The sequence below is a fragment of the Sturnus vulgaris genome, chromosome 24, assembly GCF_052056855.1.
Source record: "Sturnus vulgaris isolate bStuVul1 chromosome 24, bStuVul1.hap1, whole genome shotgun sequence".
NCBI lineage: Eukaryota > Metazoa > Chordata > Aves > Passeriformes > Sturnidae > Sturnus > Sturnus vulgaris.
In genome coordinates this window covers 5,262,848-5,282,197 of record NC_142266.1, presented here as the reverse complement: position 1 = coordinate 5,282,197, position 19,350 = coordinate 5,262,848, and the positions used below count along the sequence as shown (strand labels likewise).

Genomic DNA, 19,350 nt, shown 5'->3' with positions numbered 1-19,350 from the left:
ACACTGATATAACACTGATAGCACTGATATAACACTGATAGCACTGATAGCATTGATATAACACTGATAGCACTGATAACACTGATAGCACTGATTGATATAACACTGATAACACTGATATAACACTGATAGCACTGATAGCATTGATATAACACTGATAGCACTGATAGCACTGATATAACACTGATAACACTGATTGATATAACACTGATAGCACTGATAACACTGATATAACACTGATAGCACTGATAGCACTGATAGCACTGATGTAACACTGATAACACTGATAACACTGATTGATATAACACTGATAGCACTGATATAACACTGATATAACACTGATAACACTGATATAACACTGATAACACTGATATAACACTGATATAACACTGATAGCACTGATAGCACTGATAGCACTGATTGATATAACACTGATAGCACTGATAACACTGATATAACACTGATAACACTGATTGATATAACACTGATAACACTGATAGCACTGATTGATATAACACTGATAACACTGATAACACTGATATAACACTGATAGCACTGATTGATATAACACTGATAACGCTGATAACACTTATAACACTGATATAACACTGATAACACTGATTGATATAACACTGATAACACTGATATAACACTGATAGCACTGATAGCACTGATAGCACTGATATAGCACTGATAGCACTGATAGCACTGATATAACACTGATAACACTGATTGATATAACACTAATAACATTGATAACAGTGATAACACTGATACAACACTGATTGATATAACACTGATATAACACTGATAACACTAATAATACTGATAACACTGATATAACACTGATAACAGTGATATAACACTGATTGATATAACACTAATAACAGTGATCTATCACTGATAAGACTGATATAACACTGATAACACTGATTGATATAACACTGATAACACTGATAAAACTGATATTGCACTGGTAACACTGATATTACACTGATATTAGACTGATAAAACACTGATATAACACTGATAACACTAATAATACTAATAACACTGATAACACACTGATATTACACTGATACTGCACTGGTACTACACTGATATGACACTGATATAACACTGATAACACTGATATTGCACTGATAAAACACTGATATAACACTGCTAACACTGATATTGCACTGCTAACACCGAGGTCAGCCCTCAGCCTGTGAGCAGAGGCTGCCCAGGCTGTTCGTGCAGCTCCATCCCTGCAGTTTTTCCAAGCTCAGCCTATATGAAAACGTGCAAACCGAGTTTTTTCTCCGTTCTGACCCTGCTTTCCTCAGCAGGTCCCAGGGGTGACCCCCGAGAGCCCTTCCAGGCAGGATTTTTGGGATGAGGCCGTGCCCAGCCCTGCCTGCTGTCTCCAGCAGGGAATGCCAAGAGCTGGAATTCTCTGGCCAGCAGCACTTCCCAAGCCCGGATCCCAGCGCCGATGGATTTTCATCCCTTTGTGCCACCAGACAGACACAAGGCGCCACCACGAGCACAGTGATGCTCATCCCACCCCTCCGCTCCATCTTTTCTCCATTTCTCACTCCCTCCCCGAGAGCCACAGCATCTCCTCCTCCCACTTTTCCAGCCCTGCAGCACCTCCCCATCTCCCAGGAGCTGCGGGATCAAGGCTGGGACCGCTCTTACTTTTGTATTCCAGGTGAAAGCCGGCAGCGGAGACGCTGATGTCGGAATAGAAATGCAGATAGAGCTGGTTTGAAGTGCTGTTGAGCAGCGCAGGCACCGTGGTTCCTGCCAAAACAAGAGGAGCACAAAGCCAGTGCAGAGCATCTCCCTCCATCCTTGGAGATTTGCGGCAGGAGACGCTGGGAACATAAAATCCTTTCAACTTAACGAGCTCCTCTTGGTTTTGATCAGGTTCTAATGAGGCCAATTGAGAAATACCCAGGGCCTTTCCAGTGGCTGCTCCAGGATTTCAGCCCGTGGAGCTTCTCGACCAAAAAAAAAAAAAAAAAAAAAAAAAAGCATCAAGGGATGGGGGAACAGCGTGGGTGGAGAGCGGGTGCAGGAAAATTCCGGATTCCCTCATTCCCTGGAAGCTGCAGGACCAGGCAGCTCCATCCCAGCCCCTTCCCTTGCCAAGCTCAGGGCACTTCGGGCACATTTGTTAAATAAATGAGATTTTTTTTGAGGTTTTTGTTGTTCAGCCAGGGGCGATGCATTTGAAAGGCTCTCAAAACTTCCGGACCCTGGCTCCTCCCTGCTCTGCTAAAAGCCACAATTCCCCAGAATCCAAGGGGAAAAAAAAATGTTTTGTAGCCCTCCACCCATTCTAGGTCACACCTGCCAGGTGTGGTGGCCTCACATCCCAGCAAAACTGAAGGAAATTCCCATTTCCAGGAATAAAACCCCACTGGTTTTCTGTTTAAGGCTCCCTCTCAACCTTTCCCACAGGCAGATGGAGATGAAAATCCCAATCCAACAGAGCACAACTCCTTTTAAATCTATTCCTAGTTTCTGATGCAGATAAGTTTAATTTTGTGAGGTGAATAAAACGAGGCAGGAACGGATGGGCTCTACCAGAGAAGCTCCCCAGCATGGTGGCTGTGTTGTCTCCTCCATCAAACACTTCCAGGGAATCCCAGTTCTGCTCCGTGACAAAACTGATCACCTGGATCTGCAGAGAGAAACAAAACAAAGGACAAAAAAAAAAAAAAATAACAGCGCAATTCCTGGAATAACGGTAATAAATCAAATTAACAGCAATTCAAGGGTCACTAATTTGGTTTATCCACTCTGAGGGTTCAGGTTCTGCCTTTGACCGTTCCCACTGGGATTTTCCAGATATTTTTTCCCAAATTTCCAAACAGGAATGCTGTTTGCTGCTGCTGCTCCTGGCACTGCCCAGCTCATTTCCAGCTGCTGACAATCCCAGCCTTTCTCACTCCCAGTTTGGAGAAATCCCCCAAAAACTCTGAGCCTTTTCAAACAAGGGCAACCAGCAGCAACCTGAAGCTGAAATAAACCCAAACCCCCCCTCCCATTAAACAACAGGATTTTAAAAATCCAGTCAAGTTGCTGCCTTGTTGCTCAGCTTTTAGTGGGATCTCTCGAGCTGCATTTTCAGATTTCACCTTTCCCTGCCATGCCCCTTAAGGTTTGGAGGCCTCAGGAAGCCCTTGACTCCATTAGCTGGAACATCAACACAAATCCTGGGATGAGAAACATCCAGAGAGCTGAGAAATCTGCATTTATACCCCAAAACAGAGCAGAGAAATCTGCATTTATACTGAAAAGCAGAGCTGAGAAATCTGCATTTATACCCCAAAACAGAGCAGAGAAATCTGCATTTATACTGAAAAGTAGAGCAGAGAAATCTGCATTTATACCCCAAAACAGAGCAGAGAAATCTGCATTTATACTGAAAAGTAGAGCAGAGAAATCTGCATTTATAACCAAAAGCAGAGCTGAGAAATCTGCATTTATACCCCAAAACAGAGCTGAGAAATCTGCATTTATACTGAAAAGCAGAGCTGAGGAATCTGCATTTATACCCCAAAACAGAGCAGAGAAATCTGCATTTATACTGAAAAGTAGAGCTGAGAAATCTGCATTTATACCCCAAAACAGAGCAGAGAAATCTGCATTTACACTGAAAAGCAGCTCGTGCTTGAGCAAGGATCTCCAAGGAATTGCACAGCTTTGTTTGCCAGCATTACCATTAACAGGGATTTTGCCTAAATCCTAAATGCTGGCTTCAGGGTCCCATAAAAAAACCCAAGTTTGGTGAATGAGGTGAAAAAACACTGGTTTGGGGGGAAAAAAAATCCAGATTTAACCTAAGGTCTGGATGAGATTTTCCAACACTGGGTATCTCCAATTAAACTGGCAGGCAAGATAAAACCCCAAAAGGAACCTTCAAAATAAATCAGGAGCATAAATGAGCTGTAAAGTTTGGCTCCAAACAGGGAGAGTGCTGGAAAATTGGGAAAAATTCCGACTACGAATGTGTGAACTCTCTCCCTTTTTCCCCAAATCTTATTCCCTCATTTCCTCACCCACCCCACTTCCCCACTCACCTCTGCCTTGCCGAACATCAAATCAAAACCACCCCGTTTGAAAATAAATAATTAAAAAAAAAAAAAATCAATCCCCAAACTTCACCCATTTCCTCCTTGATTTACTCCGGGTAATAAAACCGGCTGTAAAGTTCCTCCCAAGTATTTTTTTTTTTATTTTTTTTTTTTTTAGCAGAAAGTGAGTGCAGCTCATCCAGCAGGAATGGCAGTGACCCCCACGGAGCCATCACTGCTCCCACTGACCCTTTTTTCCCTTTTTTTCCCTTTTTTCCCGCCTCATTACACCCCTATTGTGATTTTACATTATTGGAAGTGGAGTGAGAATGAGCGTTTTGTTTGCTCTTACGCCGCCTAAATTATTTATTCTCCTCTCTCCCCTCTCCTCCAGCTTAACGGAATAAACATTTTTAAGGTCCTAATTCTAGTCTGACATGTGGATTCACAAGGGATCTGCATCTATTTACTGCCACGTGTATAAATTAATTCACTCAGGAAGGTTTGCTCCGGGAATGAATAATTCATGGCAGAAGTGCCAGCTCCTACCCTGATTACATAAAAATCCTGCTCCTGAGTGCTGCTACCAAGAAAGCTTCAATTTCACCTCCTCCCCTGATTTACAGCTCTTTAACCTTTAATTGTTGTGCAAAAAGGGGGCAAAGTGATGCTGGAATTAGGATCTAATAATGGAGAACCCCAAGGAAGTGGAGGCAGGATGGATCCAGCTCTGGCTCCGTGGTCCTGACACCCCTCACTGCAGCTGCTTTAGGTCCTGGGGGACAAAAATCTTTCCCCAAAGCCAATTTTTCACCCCCTGGAAGCCCCAGGGAAGCTGATGGATGGTGACACCAGGTGACAGCAGATCCTGGTGCCACGTGGGACTGGAGATCTCGGCACTGGTGGGAGCCCCAAAACCATGGGATCATGGAATTTTATGGGCTTGGGATGGACTTTAAAGCTCCTCCCACTATCTCAGGTTGCTCCAAGCCTTGTCCAACCTGGATTTTTAAAATCCTGTTGTTTAATGGGAGGAGGGTTTGGGGTTTATTTCAGCTTCAGGTTGCTGCTGGTTGCTCCTGTTTGAAAGGGCTCAAAGTCTTTGGGGATTTCTCCAAACAGGGGGTGGAAAATGCTGGAATTCTCAACCTTCCAAGGTTGGAGCATCCACAGCCTCCCTGGACAACCATAATAAAAAACTTCTTCCTAATATTTAACCCAAATTTTTTGTACTTTTGTACACTGAGGGACCATCCTGCTCTTCCCCAGATCCCACCCTGAGCATCCCTGACAAAGTTCCTGCAGCTCTGGCAGCCTCGGGGCAGTGCCCAAACACCTTCTGGGGGGGGAAGAACCTTTCCCAATATCCAACCCGGCACAGCCCCAGCCCTTCCCTGGTCACAGCCATCACCAAGGAGTCCCTGCCTGAGTCCAGGGAATTCCACACCGATCCATCCCTGCCCTAGGAGGAGCAGCCACTTCCCAAAATGTGGCCTCTCAGAGAGCAGCAGAGCCCGAGTGTCCCCTGAGTGTCCCCTGAGTGTCCCCTGAGTGTCCCCTGAGTGTCCTGGTGTACCTGGATCCCTGCTCCCTCGGGCACTGTGATCTTCCACACGCAGTTGAGGCTGTTCAGGTAGGGCTCAGGGAAGCCTGGGGACAGGATGGTTCCTTTCCTCTCCGTCAGGTTCCCCCCGCAGGGCACTGCAGTGAGGAGAGCAGGAGGAATTTGTGCTAAAAGCGTCGTTAAAATGACAAGAAATCAACAACTGGCTGTGATTTAAGGATGAGATTTGTAGGAATAATTCTCTTTCCAGTAACTTTTTTTTTTTTTCGTGCAACTTTTGGCACATTCCTTGGGTGTGGGGAGTGCACGAGGATGATCTTCAGGAGCTGCTCTCCTCCAGGGGAGGTGAAAGCAGATTTGATTTATTTGAGATGCTGTCCCAAATCTCAAAAGAGTATTGGATCAAAATGTCAATTCCGTGGAATTCAGGGTTAAACTGCTCTGATTCAGAGCCAGGTTGGGGATTTTATTGTGTCAGACAATCATGGAATGGTTTGGGTGGGAAGGGACCTCTAAGATCACCAAATCCCTTCACCCAGACTCCTTCCATTATCCCAGGTTATTCCAATCCCTGTCCAACCTGGCCTTGGACAATTCCAGGGATGGGGCAGCCACAACCTCCCTGGACAGAACAAGAGGCTTTAAAGAAGTTTCCAGCCTTTCATTAGTGCTTTGTTTTGCCATCCATTTTCCCCCCACAGACCACCCCGGGCTGGAACAGACCCACCAGCACCCCTGAACCCTCCCAGGAGAGCGGCACCGCTGGGAATGACACCCACCGACCGTCCCAGTGCCACCCACCCCAGACCCCCCAGTGCCACCCACCCGGCAGCCCCCAGTGCCACCCACCCCTTGGCTCCCGGTGCCACCCACCCCGCAGCCCCCAGTGCCACCCATCCCACAGCCCCCGGGGCCACCCACCCCCCACCCAGCCCCCACCCCGGAGCCCCCAGTGCCACCACCCCACAGCTCCCAGCACCACCCACCCCAGAGCCCCCAGTGCCACTCGCCCCCGGTGCCACCCACCCCACCGCCCCCAGTGCCACCCACCCTGCAGCCCCCACCCGGCAGCCCCCAGTACCACCCACCCCACAGCCCCCAGTGCCACCCATCCCGGAGCCCCCAGCGCCACCCACCCGGCAGCCCCCAGTGCCACCCACCCCAGACCCCCCAGTGCCACCCATCCCACAGCCCCCGGCACCATCCACCCCAGAGCCCCCGGTGCCACCCATCCCTCAGCCTCCAGTGCCACCCACCCCTCAGCTCCAGTGCCACCCACCCCCGGTGCCACCCACCCCACCGCCCCCAGTGCCACCCACCCCACAGCCCCCAGCGCCACCCACCCCGGAGCCCCCAGCGCCACCCACCCCAGATTCCCCGGTGCCACCCACCCCGCAGCCCCAGTGCCACCCACCCCGCAGCCCCCACTCCGGAGCCCCCAGTGCCACCTACCCCGGAGCCCCCAGTGCCACCCACCCCAGACTCCCCGGGGCCATCCACCCTGGAGCCCCCAGTGCCACCCAACCCTACAGCCCCCGGTGCCGCCCACCCCACAGCCCCCAGCGCCACCTACCCACGCAGGTGGGGACGGAGGAGTTCCACTGTGCCAGGGCCCCGGGCATGGCCAGGCACTGGATGGCAGGGGAGCCGTGCAGGCCGTAGCCAGGGCTGCACTCGAAGCGCACCAGGGCGCCCACGGCGAAGTCGCTGCCCAGGCGGCGCCCGTGGCGCGGCTCCGGCACCGAGCTGCACTGCGTGGCGCTGGTGCGGGGCACGGCTGCGGGGCACACGGCACAGTCAGGCCGGCAGGACAGGTGGTGGTTCTACACTGAAATCCCGATGTGTTTAAACCACCAGGAGGGGCTGAATGCAAGTTTGGTTGTTGACGGTGTCTGAAACCCTAAATAAAGTGTTTGGGAGGAATGCGAACTTCGCTGTTGACTGATTGTGCCTAAATCCCAAAGTATCAGGGCTGAAACCAAACGTGACCAGTGACTGATTGCACCTAAAACCCTAAAATATTGGGGCTGAAACCAAACATGACCAGTGACTGATTGTGCCTAAACCCCAAGGAAAGGCTGAACCCAAACTTGGCCATTGACTGATTGTACCTAAACCCCAAAGAGGTGTTGAATGTAAATTTGGCTGTTGACTGATTGTACCTAAAACCCTAAAGTATCAGGGCTGAATCCAAACATGACCATTGACTGATTATACCAAAATTCCAGAGGGGCTGAATCCAGACACGACCACTGTCTGACTGTACCTAAAACCCCAAAGTACCTAAACCACAAAGAGGGGCTGAATGCAAATATGATCATTACCTGATCACTCCTAAACCCCAAAGTACCTAAATCCCAGTGTGGGGCTGAATCCAAGCATGACCATTGATGATTCCTAAGCCCCAGAGAGGAGCTGAATCCAAACATTGACTGATTTTACCTAAATCCCAAAGATTGGCTTAATCCAGGCATGACCATTGAGTGATTACTCTTAAACCCCAAAGTATCTAAATCCTAAAGAATGCCTGAATCCAAGCACGACCATTGACTGATCATTGCTAAATCCCAAAGCACCTAAACCCCAAAGATGAGCTGAATCCAAGCACGAGCACTGAGGAGAGAAAGAAAATTTCAATCTTGGAGGTTTTTTTTCCAACCTTAATGATTTAATTACTCAAGATCTGAAATAAAAACAGCTCGGACGTCCAGAACCCTCCCTGCTGCCTCCCTCCTGAGAACTTTCCCCACATTAAAAGGTTGTTTTTACCCAGGGAAACCAAAGGATTTGGCAGTGGCTTCCCAAAAAGTTGTTTTGTCACCCAATTCAGGAGCCCCTGTGGGGAACTCTCTGGGTTCCTCAGCTCCCTGAAGGAACAGCAATTGGAAAAAATTTTCTTGGGAAAAGAGAGAAAAGGGGGCTTTAAGTCGTGAAGGTGCTGAAATTGTTGATATTCCTGTTGAGTACTTGGAATTAAAGACAGGAATGAGTCTGGCAGATAAGTGAGGGGGAAAAACTCATCAAAAAACCAGGTCTATTGCCGAGTAAAAATTCAATTAATATTTTCCTCTGAGTTGCTTTAAATTTATGAGTGTTTAGCTAATTAGAGTCTGGCCGGGCAGATCCAAATCAGGGCTGCCTTGCCCTTTTCCTCTTGCTTCCCATGCAGCTCTTGCAGGAGGGAGGAGGAAACCTTCCCTGCTTTCATCAAAACCTTTGCTCTGCTGAGCTCTTTGAAGATTACAATCACAACCACGGCTGTTTCACACTCGTTAGGCAGGAATTCGAGAGAAGGGATCTCCAACTACTCCAAAATCCAAACCACGCTTTGCTTCACCCCTGGAGAGGGCTCAGGTCATGCCAGTGTCTGTCCCCTCTTTGCAGCACAAGCCTGGATGTTCCCACAGATAACTCCAGGGAGCACGTGGGTGAGAAATCCCTTCTGTTCTCCCACCGTTCCGTGCATCATTTGCTATTTACTCCCATAAAATCCCCGAGTTGTTCTCGCCCAGAGCAGCACAAAGCTGTTACTGAGAGGATCAAGGGGCAGGAGTGTGACAGCCCCGAGCCTGTGACACGCACAGAGGGAGGATTTCTGAGCTGCCAGACGGGGGTTTCAGCTGCTTACACCCAGCAAAGTGCTAAAAACGCCACTGGGAAGAATTGCTGCGGGATAAATCTCCAAATTCCCTGTGTGACTCCGGGCATGACATCAGCATGGGGCTGATGCTAATCCTGGGATGTGCAGGGTTCAGGCTGAGCGGGAATGAAAAGGGGGAATACGAAATACCCAGAGCAGCCAGACAGCCCTGCCAGAGCTCTGCCCCCAAAGGAATCCCAATTCCCTGGGATATTCCCTGCTCAGAACCCCCAGACACCAAAAGCAGCTCAGGACACTCAGGGAGTGACCCGAGGACATTCCAGAACACACCTGAACTCACCTTGGTAGACAAAATGGAATCCTTTGGCTGTGGATTGACCCTTGGAGCTGAACTTGATGAGGATCTGGTTGGTGGTGGCCAACGGCAAAGATTCCCCTGAATGGGGAGGAGGGAAAAACGGGAGAGACAGAGGTGAGGGATGGGTGACACTCCCAGGACACAGGGAGCAGGTGTGGCTGTCAGCTGTGACAGAGCTGCCTTCCCCAGCAGGGACGGGGACAGGGACGGGGACAGGGACAGGGACGGGGACAGGGACGGGGACAGGGACGGGGACAGGGACAGTTCCCTACCTGAGTGAGAGCCCGAGAGGGAGCTGAGCAGCCTCGAGTGCTGCGTGGGGCCATCGTGCACCTCCACCACGTCATTGAGAGCTGTCTGGAAAAAGGCGAACTGCCCGAAGAGCACTGCGGGGACAGGGACGGGGACAGGGACAGGGAGCGGGCTGGGACCGGCCACTGCTGTCCCCAGGGTCACCACACTGCTGTCCCCAGTGTCACCACACTGCTGTCACCATTGTCACCACACTGTCCAGAGCATCATCACACTGTGCCCCACACTGCTGTCCCCCTGTCATCCCACTGTTATCCTCAGTGTCACCACACTGCTGTCACCATTGTCACCCCACTTCTGTACCCAGGGTCACCCCACTGACCAGAGCATCATCACACTGTGCCCCATTGCTGTCCCCATGGTCATCACACTGTCCCCCACACTGTTGTCCCCCTGTCATCCCACTGCTATTCTCAGTGTCACCACACTGCTGTCCCCATTGTCCCCACACTGCTGTACCCAGTGCCATCACACCAATGTCCCCAGTGTCACCACACTGCTGTCACCATTGTCCCCACACTGCTGTCCCCCTCCCATCCCCCTGCCATCCTCCTGCCATCCCACTGCTGTCCCCACTGCCATCCCATTGCTGTCCCCACTGCCATCCCATTGCTGTCCCCACTGCTGTCCCATTGCTGTCCCCACCATCACCCCACTGGTGTCCCCACTGCTGTCCCTACCACCACCCTACACAGCCAGGCCATGCAGCCAAGGCATTTTCATGGACTCACAGAACCCCCTGAGCTGAAACAGACCCCAAGGACCCTCGAGTCCAACCCCTGGCCCTGCACAGGACCCCCAGCATCCCAAACTGGGATCTATTTTCCCAGCATCCCAAACTGGGATCTATTTTCCCAGCATCCCAAACTGGGATTTATTTTCCCAGCATCCCAAACTGGGATTTATTTTCCCAGCACAGCTTTTGTCCCGTGTTTCAGCTGCCTTTATTCCAGGCAGGGACGAGGCCTGAGTGACAGCCTGGAAAAATGGGAGCCCTTTAATTATCCCCCCCAAAATTTACTGCCACGTTTTCCCACTGATTCCCAGCCCACTGGGAGATTTCTGTGACTCATCCCCTCTCCCTGCCTACAGAACACGAGGTGCAGAATGCCACCGAGGGACAATAATTGTTAATTAGCTGTAATTGGCTCCTGTCGGGTTGAACTTTGGACAAAACCCTGGACAAATCCAGAATTTTCTCCGACTCCAGCACAAAGAGCACCCAACAGCACCACTTGTTACTCTCCCATCTGCCTCATCTCCAGCTCTTGATGCACTTATAAAAAAAATTCTAATTAAAACCCCAGCAAATGAGAGCTGCAAGAAGAGAATGCCATAAAAATTCCAAGCCGGGTACCGTAGTCCTTGGGCACGACGATGGAGTACAGGCACACCTGGCCACTGGTGTAGTTTTGGGGATAATTTGGGGACAGGACGACTCCATCCGAGCCCGTGTACTGCCCTCCACAGGGAGCTGCAAGGAAAAGGATTGTGGAGCATCCCTGGAGCCTGGAAATGTCCCCAGCCACCATTCCCTGCTCCAGGTGCTGCTCCCTGAAAGTTCTCATTGGGGAAATCAGGTTTATCCCACCCTGAGCTCACGTTGGCTCCAACCACGCCATTAATGTGGGGTTTGCACTGTTCCCCACCTCACAGCTCGGGATGAGCTCCTTTTCCCACCTTTCCTCAGTTTTCCCTGCCAGAGCCTTCCCAAATTAGGGATTTCACTCCTTCCCCCCACCAGCTGCCTCTTGATTCCCTTCTCAGCTCAAGTCTGACTGCAAACCATGAAGTCAGGAAACAAAACCACGGAGAAACCCTAAAAAACCTCCTTTGTTTTATCACTGAGCTCTGCCCCTGCTCAGGAACACCCAAGACTGGGGGTTTGGATTAGCAAGGATCAGGTTTAGGCAGGGTCTAAGTGGATTCCTGACTCCTGCCCTGTGCCAGCCGTGTCCAGTTTCCCATCTCCCTCCAAAGAAACCTCAAGAAAACTCCCAGAAATCACCTCCTCCTGCTAAAAGAAGAGCTGTTAAACCCCTGATAAATGATGGCAAATAATTCCTGTAAAACCCCAACAAATAATGATGGAACACGGAGAAAACCCCTCTAAATCAACACCCATTTCTCCAAGGGGCAGATCCCTCCCCCCGCCCTTTCCCACGGGATTTACCTGTACAGGTGGGGCGAGCTTTGTTCCAGGTGGGTTTCCCATCCCCTCCCATGACGCAGGTGAGGGTGGGGCCGCCCTCGATGTCGTAGCCCCCGTCACAGTAGAAGGTGATGGTGGAGCCCAGCTTCAGGTCCGTGCCCACCCTGGTGCCGTTCTTGATGGACCCCGGGTCAAAGCAGGACTCCCGGGGGTTCTCTGCAGGGAAAGAATTCCCGGGGTTTTTACTCCTCTGACACACGGGAGGTTTTTTTTTTTTAAGCTGGGAATTGGTGGGATTTTTCACAAGGCACGGCACCATTTGCAGGGGTTGGATTTGGGATTTGGTTTGGATTTTGCTCCCGACCCTCCTGTGGAGCACTGGGAGGAGGGAGGCTCCAGCTCCCACACAGGCACCCAAAACCCAAGCAGTGAGGCAAAACTTGCATTTCACACAACCCCAGGATTGCTGAGGCTGGAAAATCCCTTCAGGATCATCGAGTCCAAGCTGTGACCCATCCCCACTTTGTCACCAGCCCAGAGCACTGAGTGCCACGAGGACAAATCATATTTGAGATGGGGAAGCCTTGGCACAGAAAAATAATTCCCCACCCCTGGAAGTGTCCAAGGCCAGGCTGGATGGAACTTGGAGCAATCTGGGACAGTGGAAGCTGCAGTTTTAAGGTCCTTTCCAACCCAAACCAGTCTGGGAATTCTTTTATTTATTCCTTGGTCACCTCCAAGGATGAGGATTCCACCCCTTCCAATCCCTGACCACCCTCCCCATGCAGAAATTCCTGCTGGTGGAATTTCTCTGGCACAACCTGAGGCTGTTCCCTCTCATCCTGTCCCTGTTCCCTTGCTCCACCCTCCTGGCAGGTAGAGAGTGAAAAATTATCTGCATTTAAAATCCCATTTCCTTATAAAAATTCCAGGGAACACTACAGAGCTGTCAGGACTCAGATATTTCTTTCCTTCTTCTAACACCTTTTATTTCTTTGGTGTTTTTCTTTTCCTTTCTCTTATTTTTTTTTTTTTTCCTGCCTGCAATATAATTAGAGGCTTTGATTAATCCTGCTCTTTTGTCATTTGGAAATTGCTCATTAAAGACAAGGGCTTTTCTGAGAGCAGTGGCTCTGGGAACAATTCAAGTGTGCTTAAGCATTAAATCAGGGGCTCTCAGATTTTGGGGAAGGTGTGGAAGGAGAAACAGGAAACTGTAAAGCCCACAGGTCTTGCTTTTGCTTCTCTGCATGAAAAATCAGATGGTGCCGTGGTTTCCTGTCCACAGCAGCTGCACCAGGTGATCCAGGTGAATGGGGCACAAAAAGATGGGATTTTTTTTTTTCCCACAGCACCAATTCCCTGTTTTGGGAGCCACAGACTGCCCATCACACATTTGTATCCTCAACCTTTAAATCCTGAAATCCTGGGTTCTCCTGGGCTCACTGGGGTCTTGATGCACAAATTTTGGACACTTTGAGCACCACTTTTCCTGTTTCACTCCATCCCTCCTCACCTCCCAGTGCTTTGGGCGAGAGGGATCCCTTCCCTTCCTCTCTCCACCTTCAGCTTTGGGGGCACAAAACACCAGAATTCCCCTTGGGAGAGTTCCCCACAGCATCCACAGCCTCTCCCACTTGTTCCAAAGAGGAATAACCTGGGAATAAACTCAGGGAACGCGCCAGGTGGGCACACCTGGGCCAGGTGTGCTGCCAGCCCTCACCTGTGTACTCGATGACGAAGCCGGCGTTGCTGACGGAGGCGTCGCTCCGGAACGCCAGGAAAAGATTGTTGCTGCTGCTCTCGATCCTCTCTGGGAGCTGGGAGCCGTAAAAACTCCCGATCAGGGGGCTCAGGGAGTCAGGCCCATCGTAAATGTGCAGGAAATCGTAGCCAGGCTCCAGGCTGAAGCTGCAAAAGCAAAGTTTGGGGTAGGGACACGTCCCTGGAGAGCTCGGGGTGGAGATCCTGGGATGTGGAACCTCAGGGCAGGGATTGATTGTTCCAAAGTTGTGCACAAGCAGGACATTGCTGGCAGCTGCTCCTGCTCCAAAATCCTGCCAGGCAGAGGATATTCCTGCCTCCAGCCCTTCTGGACACTTTGAGCACCACTTTTCCTCTTTTCCTGTTTCCATTCCTCTTCACCTCCCTCTCCCTCCCCACACTGCTTTGGGTGAGAGGGAATCCGTCCCTCCTTTTCTCCACCCTCTGCTTTGGGGGTGGAAAAACACCAGAATTCCCCCTGGAAGGAGGAAAGGGGGGAATCCAGGAGTGGGGATGGAGTCAGGGGACAGAGCCCGAGCCAGAGCTGCTGCAGGGATTCCTGGGCTGGACCAGATTCTGTGCATCCACGAGGAGCTGCAGCTGCAATATGAGGATATTTCCCCCCCCCCAAAAAAAAATCTGGGAACAGATTATCCATGGGAATGGGACAGTTCCATCAATTTTGGGTTGGTTCCTTCCCAGAGTTCAGGACATCACACCCTGAAATCAGATTCTGTGTGTCAAAGAGGAGCTGCAGCTGGAATATGAGGATCTCCCCTCAAAAAAATTCTGGGAACAGATTATCCATGGGAATGGGACAGTTCCATCAGTTTTGGGTCCTTTCTCAGAGTTCAGGACATCACACCCAGATCATGTTTTCTGTATCCAAGAGGAGCTGCAGCTGCAATATGAGGATCTCCCACCCTGTTCCCAGATTATCCATGGGAATGGGACAATTCCATCAGTTCTGGGTTGGTTCCTTCCCAGAGTTCAGGACCCACACCCAGACCATCCCTCCCTGCTCTGTGTCCCCAGGGCCATGGCACCAAACCCGTGGGATTTATTACTTTGGGGAATCCGGGGGGCAAAACACAAAAATGGCAGAAGTGCAATAACTTAAATAAGGGGGAGGTTCAAGAGGAGGGCACAAATTCCTAGAAAATTGGAGAAATTCTGGTAGAGGGGAGGGTTCACAAAGGCATTGTCCAAGGAGGGAGGCAGGGAGGGAAAACTGGGTCCCATGGATTAATGAGTTTGAGGGAATTTCCAAAGGGGAATTCTGAGCAGGGGGCTGGCACAAAAGCAGGACCGACAGGGAATTCAGGATCGATTGCCAAGCTGGGTGGGAGGGTAAAATTTTGAATTGAAGCATTAATTGGGCAATAAGAGAATATACCATTAATGAGAAGCAAACTGCAACAGGTACTCACACGTTGAACACCAGGGCAATGACATAGTCAGGGGACACTGTCAGCTTCCAGTCACACTCCTTCCCTGGGGGATATGGCTCGGGATACTGTGGGGACAGGATCACCCCAGCTGGACCTGTCAGGATCCCACCACAGGGAGCTGTGGAAAACCAGCCAAGGGTCAGGATTGGGAGCAGAGAGAGTTCCAAAGCAGCAAACGGGAAGCAGGAATGGAAATAAAGACAGAGATGTGATAGATTAAAACAGCACAGAATCCTCTATTTTATATATTTTGGTGGGAAGTGACCCTGAGGCTCACGTGTGACACGAGGTTGTGGTGGCTCTGTCATTCCACAGGGGCTCTGGATGCCACCACACCCTTCAAAAAAATCCATCAGCCAGCAGGAGAGAGAGGGAAATTTTCCACTTTTCTGCTGCATTTATGGAGCTCCCTGTCAAGGCCTGTTTGCTTGTAACGAGGTGCAAACACATCTGGGTCTAAATGGCTTTGGTTGTGTTTACTCCACTTCCCAGCACATTAAATGCCGAGCTGATTGAAAAATCAATTATTACTTTTTTTTTTTTTTTTTTTTTTAAGGCTCAAAGTGCCTGCTCGTGTTTCCCACTGTGGCAAAACATGACTGATATTTTTTTTTTCCTGTCAGCTTTTTTTCTGCAGGATCCTCGTGAGGGTCGATGCTCTGAGATTGTCCAGATCAACCCTCACACATTTGGGGTGGGGTGAGAGGAAGGGGGGGGTCTGACGAGCTGGGATGGGACAGAAATGATGGGATAAATCTTGGAAGGATCTTCCATGAAGGAGCAAGCACAAGGGATTGCACTGTGGGCTTTGATCAAGAAAAATATCAAGAAAAATATCAAGAAAAATATCAAGAAAAATATCAAGACAAATATCGTGTAAAACCCAGTGGGGCTGGTCTGGAAATACCCAAATAGAGATTAGAGACCCTTCTCCAAAGCTTTAAAGCAATTTCTTCAACCAAGCCCAGACTCAGGCACGGAGACCTTTTATCCCTGTGGGACACGCCAGGAAATCACAGCACAGACATGGAAAATTCGGCTGAAAAGTCCCCCAAAAAATGAACACAGCAGCACCTCTCCTGTGCCCATTCACCCTAAATTTAACCCCAAGGGTGCCTTCCCCTCGCAGACTGTAACGTCAGGGGAAAACTCTGAAGAAACTGAAATCGAAGGACTCGTGCTTGAAAAGCCTGAGGGAGACAAGTGTTCAACACCCTCGGATTCCTTTGAAAATCCCACCCGGAGTCTCCAAAGGATTGGAAGCAGGAGCTGGACCCAGCCAGTGCTGCCTGCGGTTGGGAGGGATGCAGAATTCAAATGGTCCAAACCTCCCGGGGCTCTCCCAGCCCGGATTGTTCAGCAGTTGTGCCACAAAGAGGGGAAAACGTGTTTGAAATGCTAAATACCCCAAATCAGCCCCAGATTTAACACTGAGTTTTCCCAGTTTAGCTCTAACCAGCCCACCTCTCCCCCAATTACTGATATTTCACTGATTATTCCTCCAAATATTTTGTCACTTCACATTAAAATTGGCTGGAAAATAAACATCAAACACAATTTGAAGTATTATAAAATCAGCGCTTTTTAAAATCACAGCTCTGGACACCTGAAGGATATTTTAAAAAATATTTCTTAATTTTTCAAGATGAAGAGTGAAATTTTACAGCAGGGTCCAGGACGTGGATCTGTGTGCATGGGTTTAGATCATGGATCTGTGTCTGTGAGTTTAGATCATGGATCTGTGTCCATGAGCCCTGGACAGGGATTTGTGTCTGTGTGCTCAGGACGTGGATCTGTGTCCCCGTGCTCAGATCACAGATCTGTGTCCATGGATTCAGGTCAGGGATTTGTATCCATGAATTCAGATCACAGATCTGTGTCTGTGTGCCCAGATCATGGATCTGTGTCCATGGGTTCAGAACGTGGATCTGTGTCCATGTGCTCAGATCACAGAGCTCTGTCCATGAATTCAGGACAGGGATCCATGTCCATGGATTCAGATTTCAGCCCCGTGTCCCTGTGCCCAGATCCCAGCCCCGTGTCCCTGTGCCCAGATCCCAGCCCCGTGTCCATGGATTCAGATCCCAGCCCCGTGTCCCTGTGCCCAGATCCCAGCCCCGTGTCCCTGTGCCCAAATCCCAGCCCCGTGTCCATGGATTCAGATCCCAGCCCCGTGTCCCTGTGCCCAGATCCCAGCCCCGTGTCCCTGTGCCCAGATCCCAGCCCCATGTCCATGGATTCAGATCCCAGCCCCGTGGCCGTACCTGTGCAGGTGGGCGGGTCTGGCTGCCAGAAGAACCTGTTGTGGATCTGCACACAGGTGATCTGGGGCTGCCCTTGCAGGGCATAGCCGGGGTTGCACTGGAAGGTGATGGTGTCCCCGGCCTCTCTGCTGTCCCCACTCCTGCTCCCGTTCTGGGGAATTCCTGGGTCATTGCAGGAAGTGGCCGTGGAGACTGAAGGGAATCAAAAGCACATCTTGAATATCCATGTTTATTTAACAGCCCAGCACTGCCCCTCCCGAGGCTCTGTCCATACCCAGACATCCAGGCCATGCCTTGTTTGTGGACACACACATTTATAGAGCTGGGGAATTCCAGCTTGGGAATTCTCTCCAGGCCTGGGTTTCTCCTGACTCTCAGCTCCATTCCCAGGCTGACAAGCTGACTGCAGCTTCAGTTAGGGAGGAGTCTCCCAGGGTGACAACATGGTGACAAACAGAGTGGAATTCATCACCAACATTAACCCCTGGTGTCTTTCCCGTGGGACACATCCTGAGGTGCTGTCCCAAGGATGTTTTTCCCAATTGTCCCATGAGCTCCTGTCCTGTCCTGGCTGCACTGACACACTTTAAATCCGGGCTGTCCCTACAATAAATTGGCCTTTTTTTCCCCAAAAAAGTCCGTGTGTGTTGCTGTCCTTTCTCTCTCTTGTTCCCCATCCCTCCTCCCTCAGCATCCCATAACGTTCCCCCCATACAAAAAGTGCCTTTCCCTTTGCTCTGAGCATCTGCCACTCCAGCTGGGGAAGGCTCTGGGGACCAGCAAGTTCAAGAGCAGCACCCAGGGAGCAGCTCTGATGTAGAATTGTGCACATGGCTGTTTGCTTCATCGGGCCAGACACCCACTGATCTTGCACGGCGTTTTTGGAGAGTTCTGTGCCAGGCACGTGCTGCAAAATCAACTCAGCCACCAGCACTCCACACTTTCCCCTGAGTGGCAGAGAAATTTAGCCTCAAGATCCGTGAAGCATCGAGCCTGACCTTTCAGAAACGTGTTTGTTTCCTTTCCAGACCTGTTGCTGCCTCTCTTTGAGGTCTGAGATGTCCCCTGAGCTGGGGACAGGCGAAGCTTCGCTGCTGCTGCCTGAGCTCAAGCTCTGCCAACACCACAAGGATTTACCAGCAGGGAAAATCCTGGAGTAATAGGAGTTTTGTGAGCTTATCCACCTCATTAAAGCTCCCGAGATCCCAAAGTGGACAGGTCTGAGCTCAGGTCTGGCTGCTTAGTCACACCTGCTGAACAAAGGCTTTGAGCAGGAGCAGTCAATAAAGCCCAGCTCCAGATCAGCAGCTTATTTCCTGCTAAGTTGATGAGAGTCTGTTACACCCAGGCAGTTTAGAGAAAGCTGCTCTTGAAAGAGCCAGAGGAAATCCCTGTCTCTCTGTGCAGCTGGAGATAAGGAAGTTAACAGGCCAGGCTGGACGAGACACAAATCTGGCAAAAAAAACCACCCCAGGATGGCACCGCTGTGCTGGGTGACACAAAGTTCTGCCTTTGGGTCACCCCAAAGCTCTGAAATCCAGCAGAAATTCTCCCCAAAATGCTGGCTTGTCCCTCCAGCCAAGCAAGGCACCCTGGACACCAAGTTATGGAAAACAAACAAAAAAAAAAAAAAAAAGAAAAAACCAATTTGGGAAGATGTTTTAATGTGTCTCAGTCCAGGGACAGTCACATCATCACTCAGACCACTCCCTGTTTGTTATCACTCCAAAACCACTGCACAAACCTGGAACCCTCTGCAAATATTGGAACATATCACCCGAAATAATTGACAGGAATGTGTTTGCAGGGCTGGG

The 19,350-nt window shown here is 50.2% G+C and overlaps 1 protein-coding gene across 9 annotated transcripts in view; it reads right to left on the bottom strand.

Moving 5' to 3' along the window:
- Positions 1-19,350, bottom strand: part of CSMD2 (CUB and Sushi multiple domains 2) — a 288,669-nt gene that overhangs the window by 59,047 nt on the left and 210,272 nt on the right. For all 9 annotated transcript variants that reach the window (XR_015808349.1, XR_015808350.1, XR_015808351.1 and 6 more), the window contains 11 exons: positions 17,537-17,728; positions 15,252-15,390; positions 13,781-13,968; positions 12,079-12,273; positions 11,263-11,379; positions 9,866-9,979; positions 9,576-9,671; positions 7,208-7,411; positions 5,647-5,771; positions 2,578-2,674; positions 1,684-1,788 (listed from right to left, as the gene is read on the bottom strand). Coding sequence is in view for 5 of the 9 variants with exons in the window: in XM_088178517.1 (XP_088034643.1) it covers positions 1,684-1,788; positions 2,578-2,674; positions 5,647-5,771; positions 7,208-7,411; positions 9,576-9,671; positions 9,866-9,979; positions 11,263-11,379; positions 12,079-12,273; positions 13,781-13,968; positions 15,252-15,390; positions 17,537-17,728 (1,572 nt within the window). In the remaining 4 variants the exon portion in view is untranslated. The remainder of the gene's footprint in view (positions 1-1,683; positions 1,789-2,577; positions 2,675-5,646; positions 5,772-7,207; positions 7,412-9,575; positions 9,672-9,865; positions 9,980-11,262; positions 11,380-12,078; positions 12,274-13,780; positions 13,969-15,251; positions 15,391-17,536; positions 17,729-19,350) is intronic.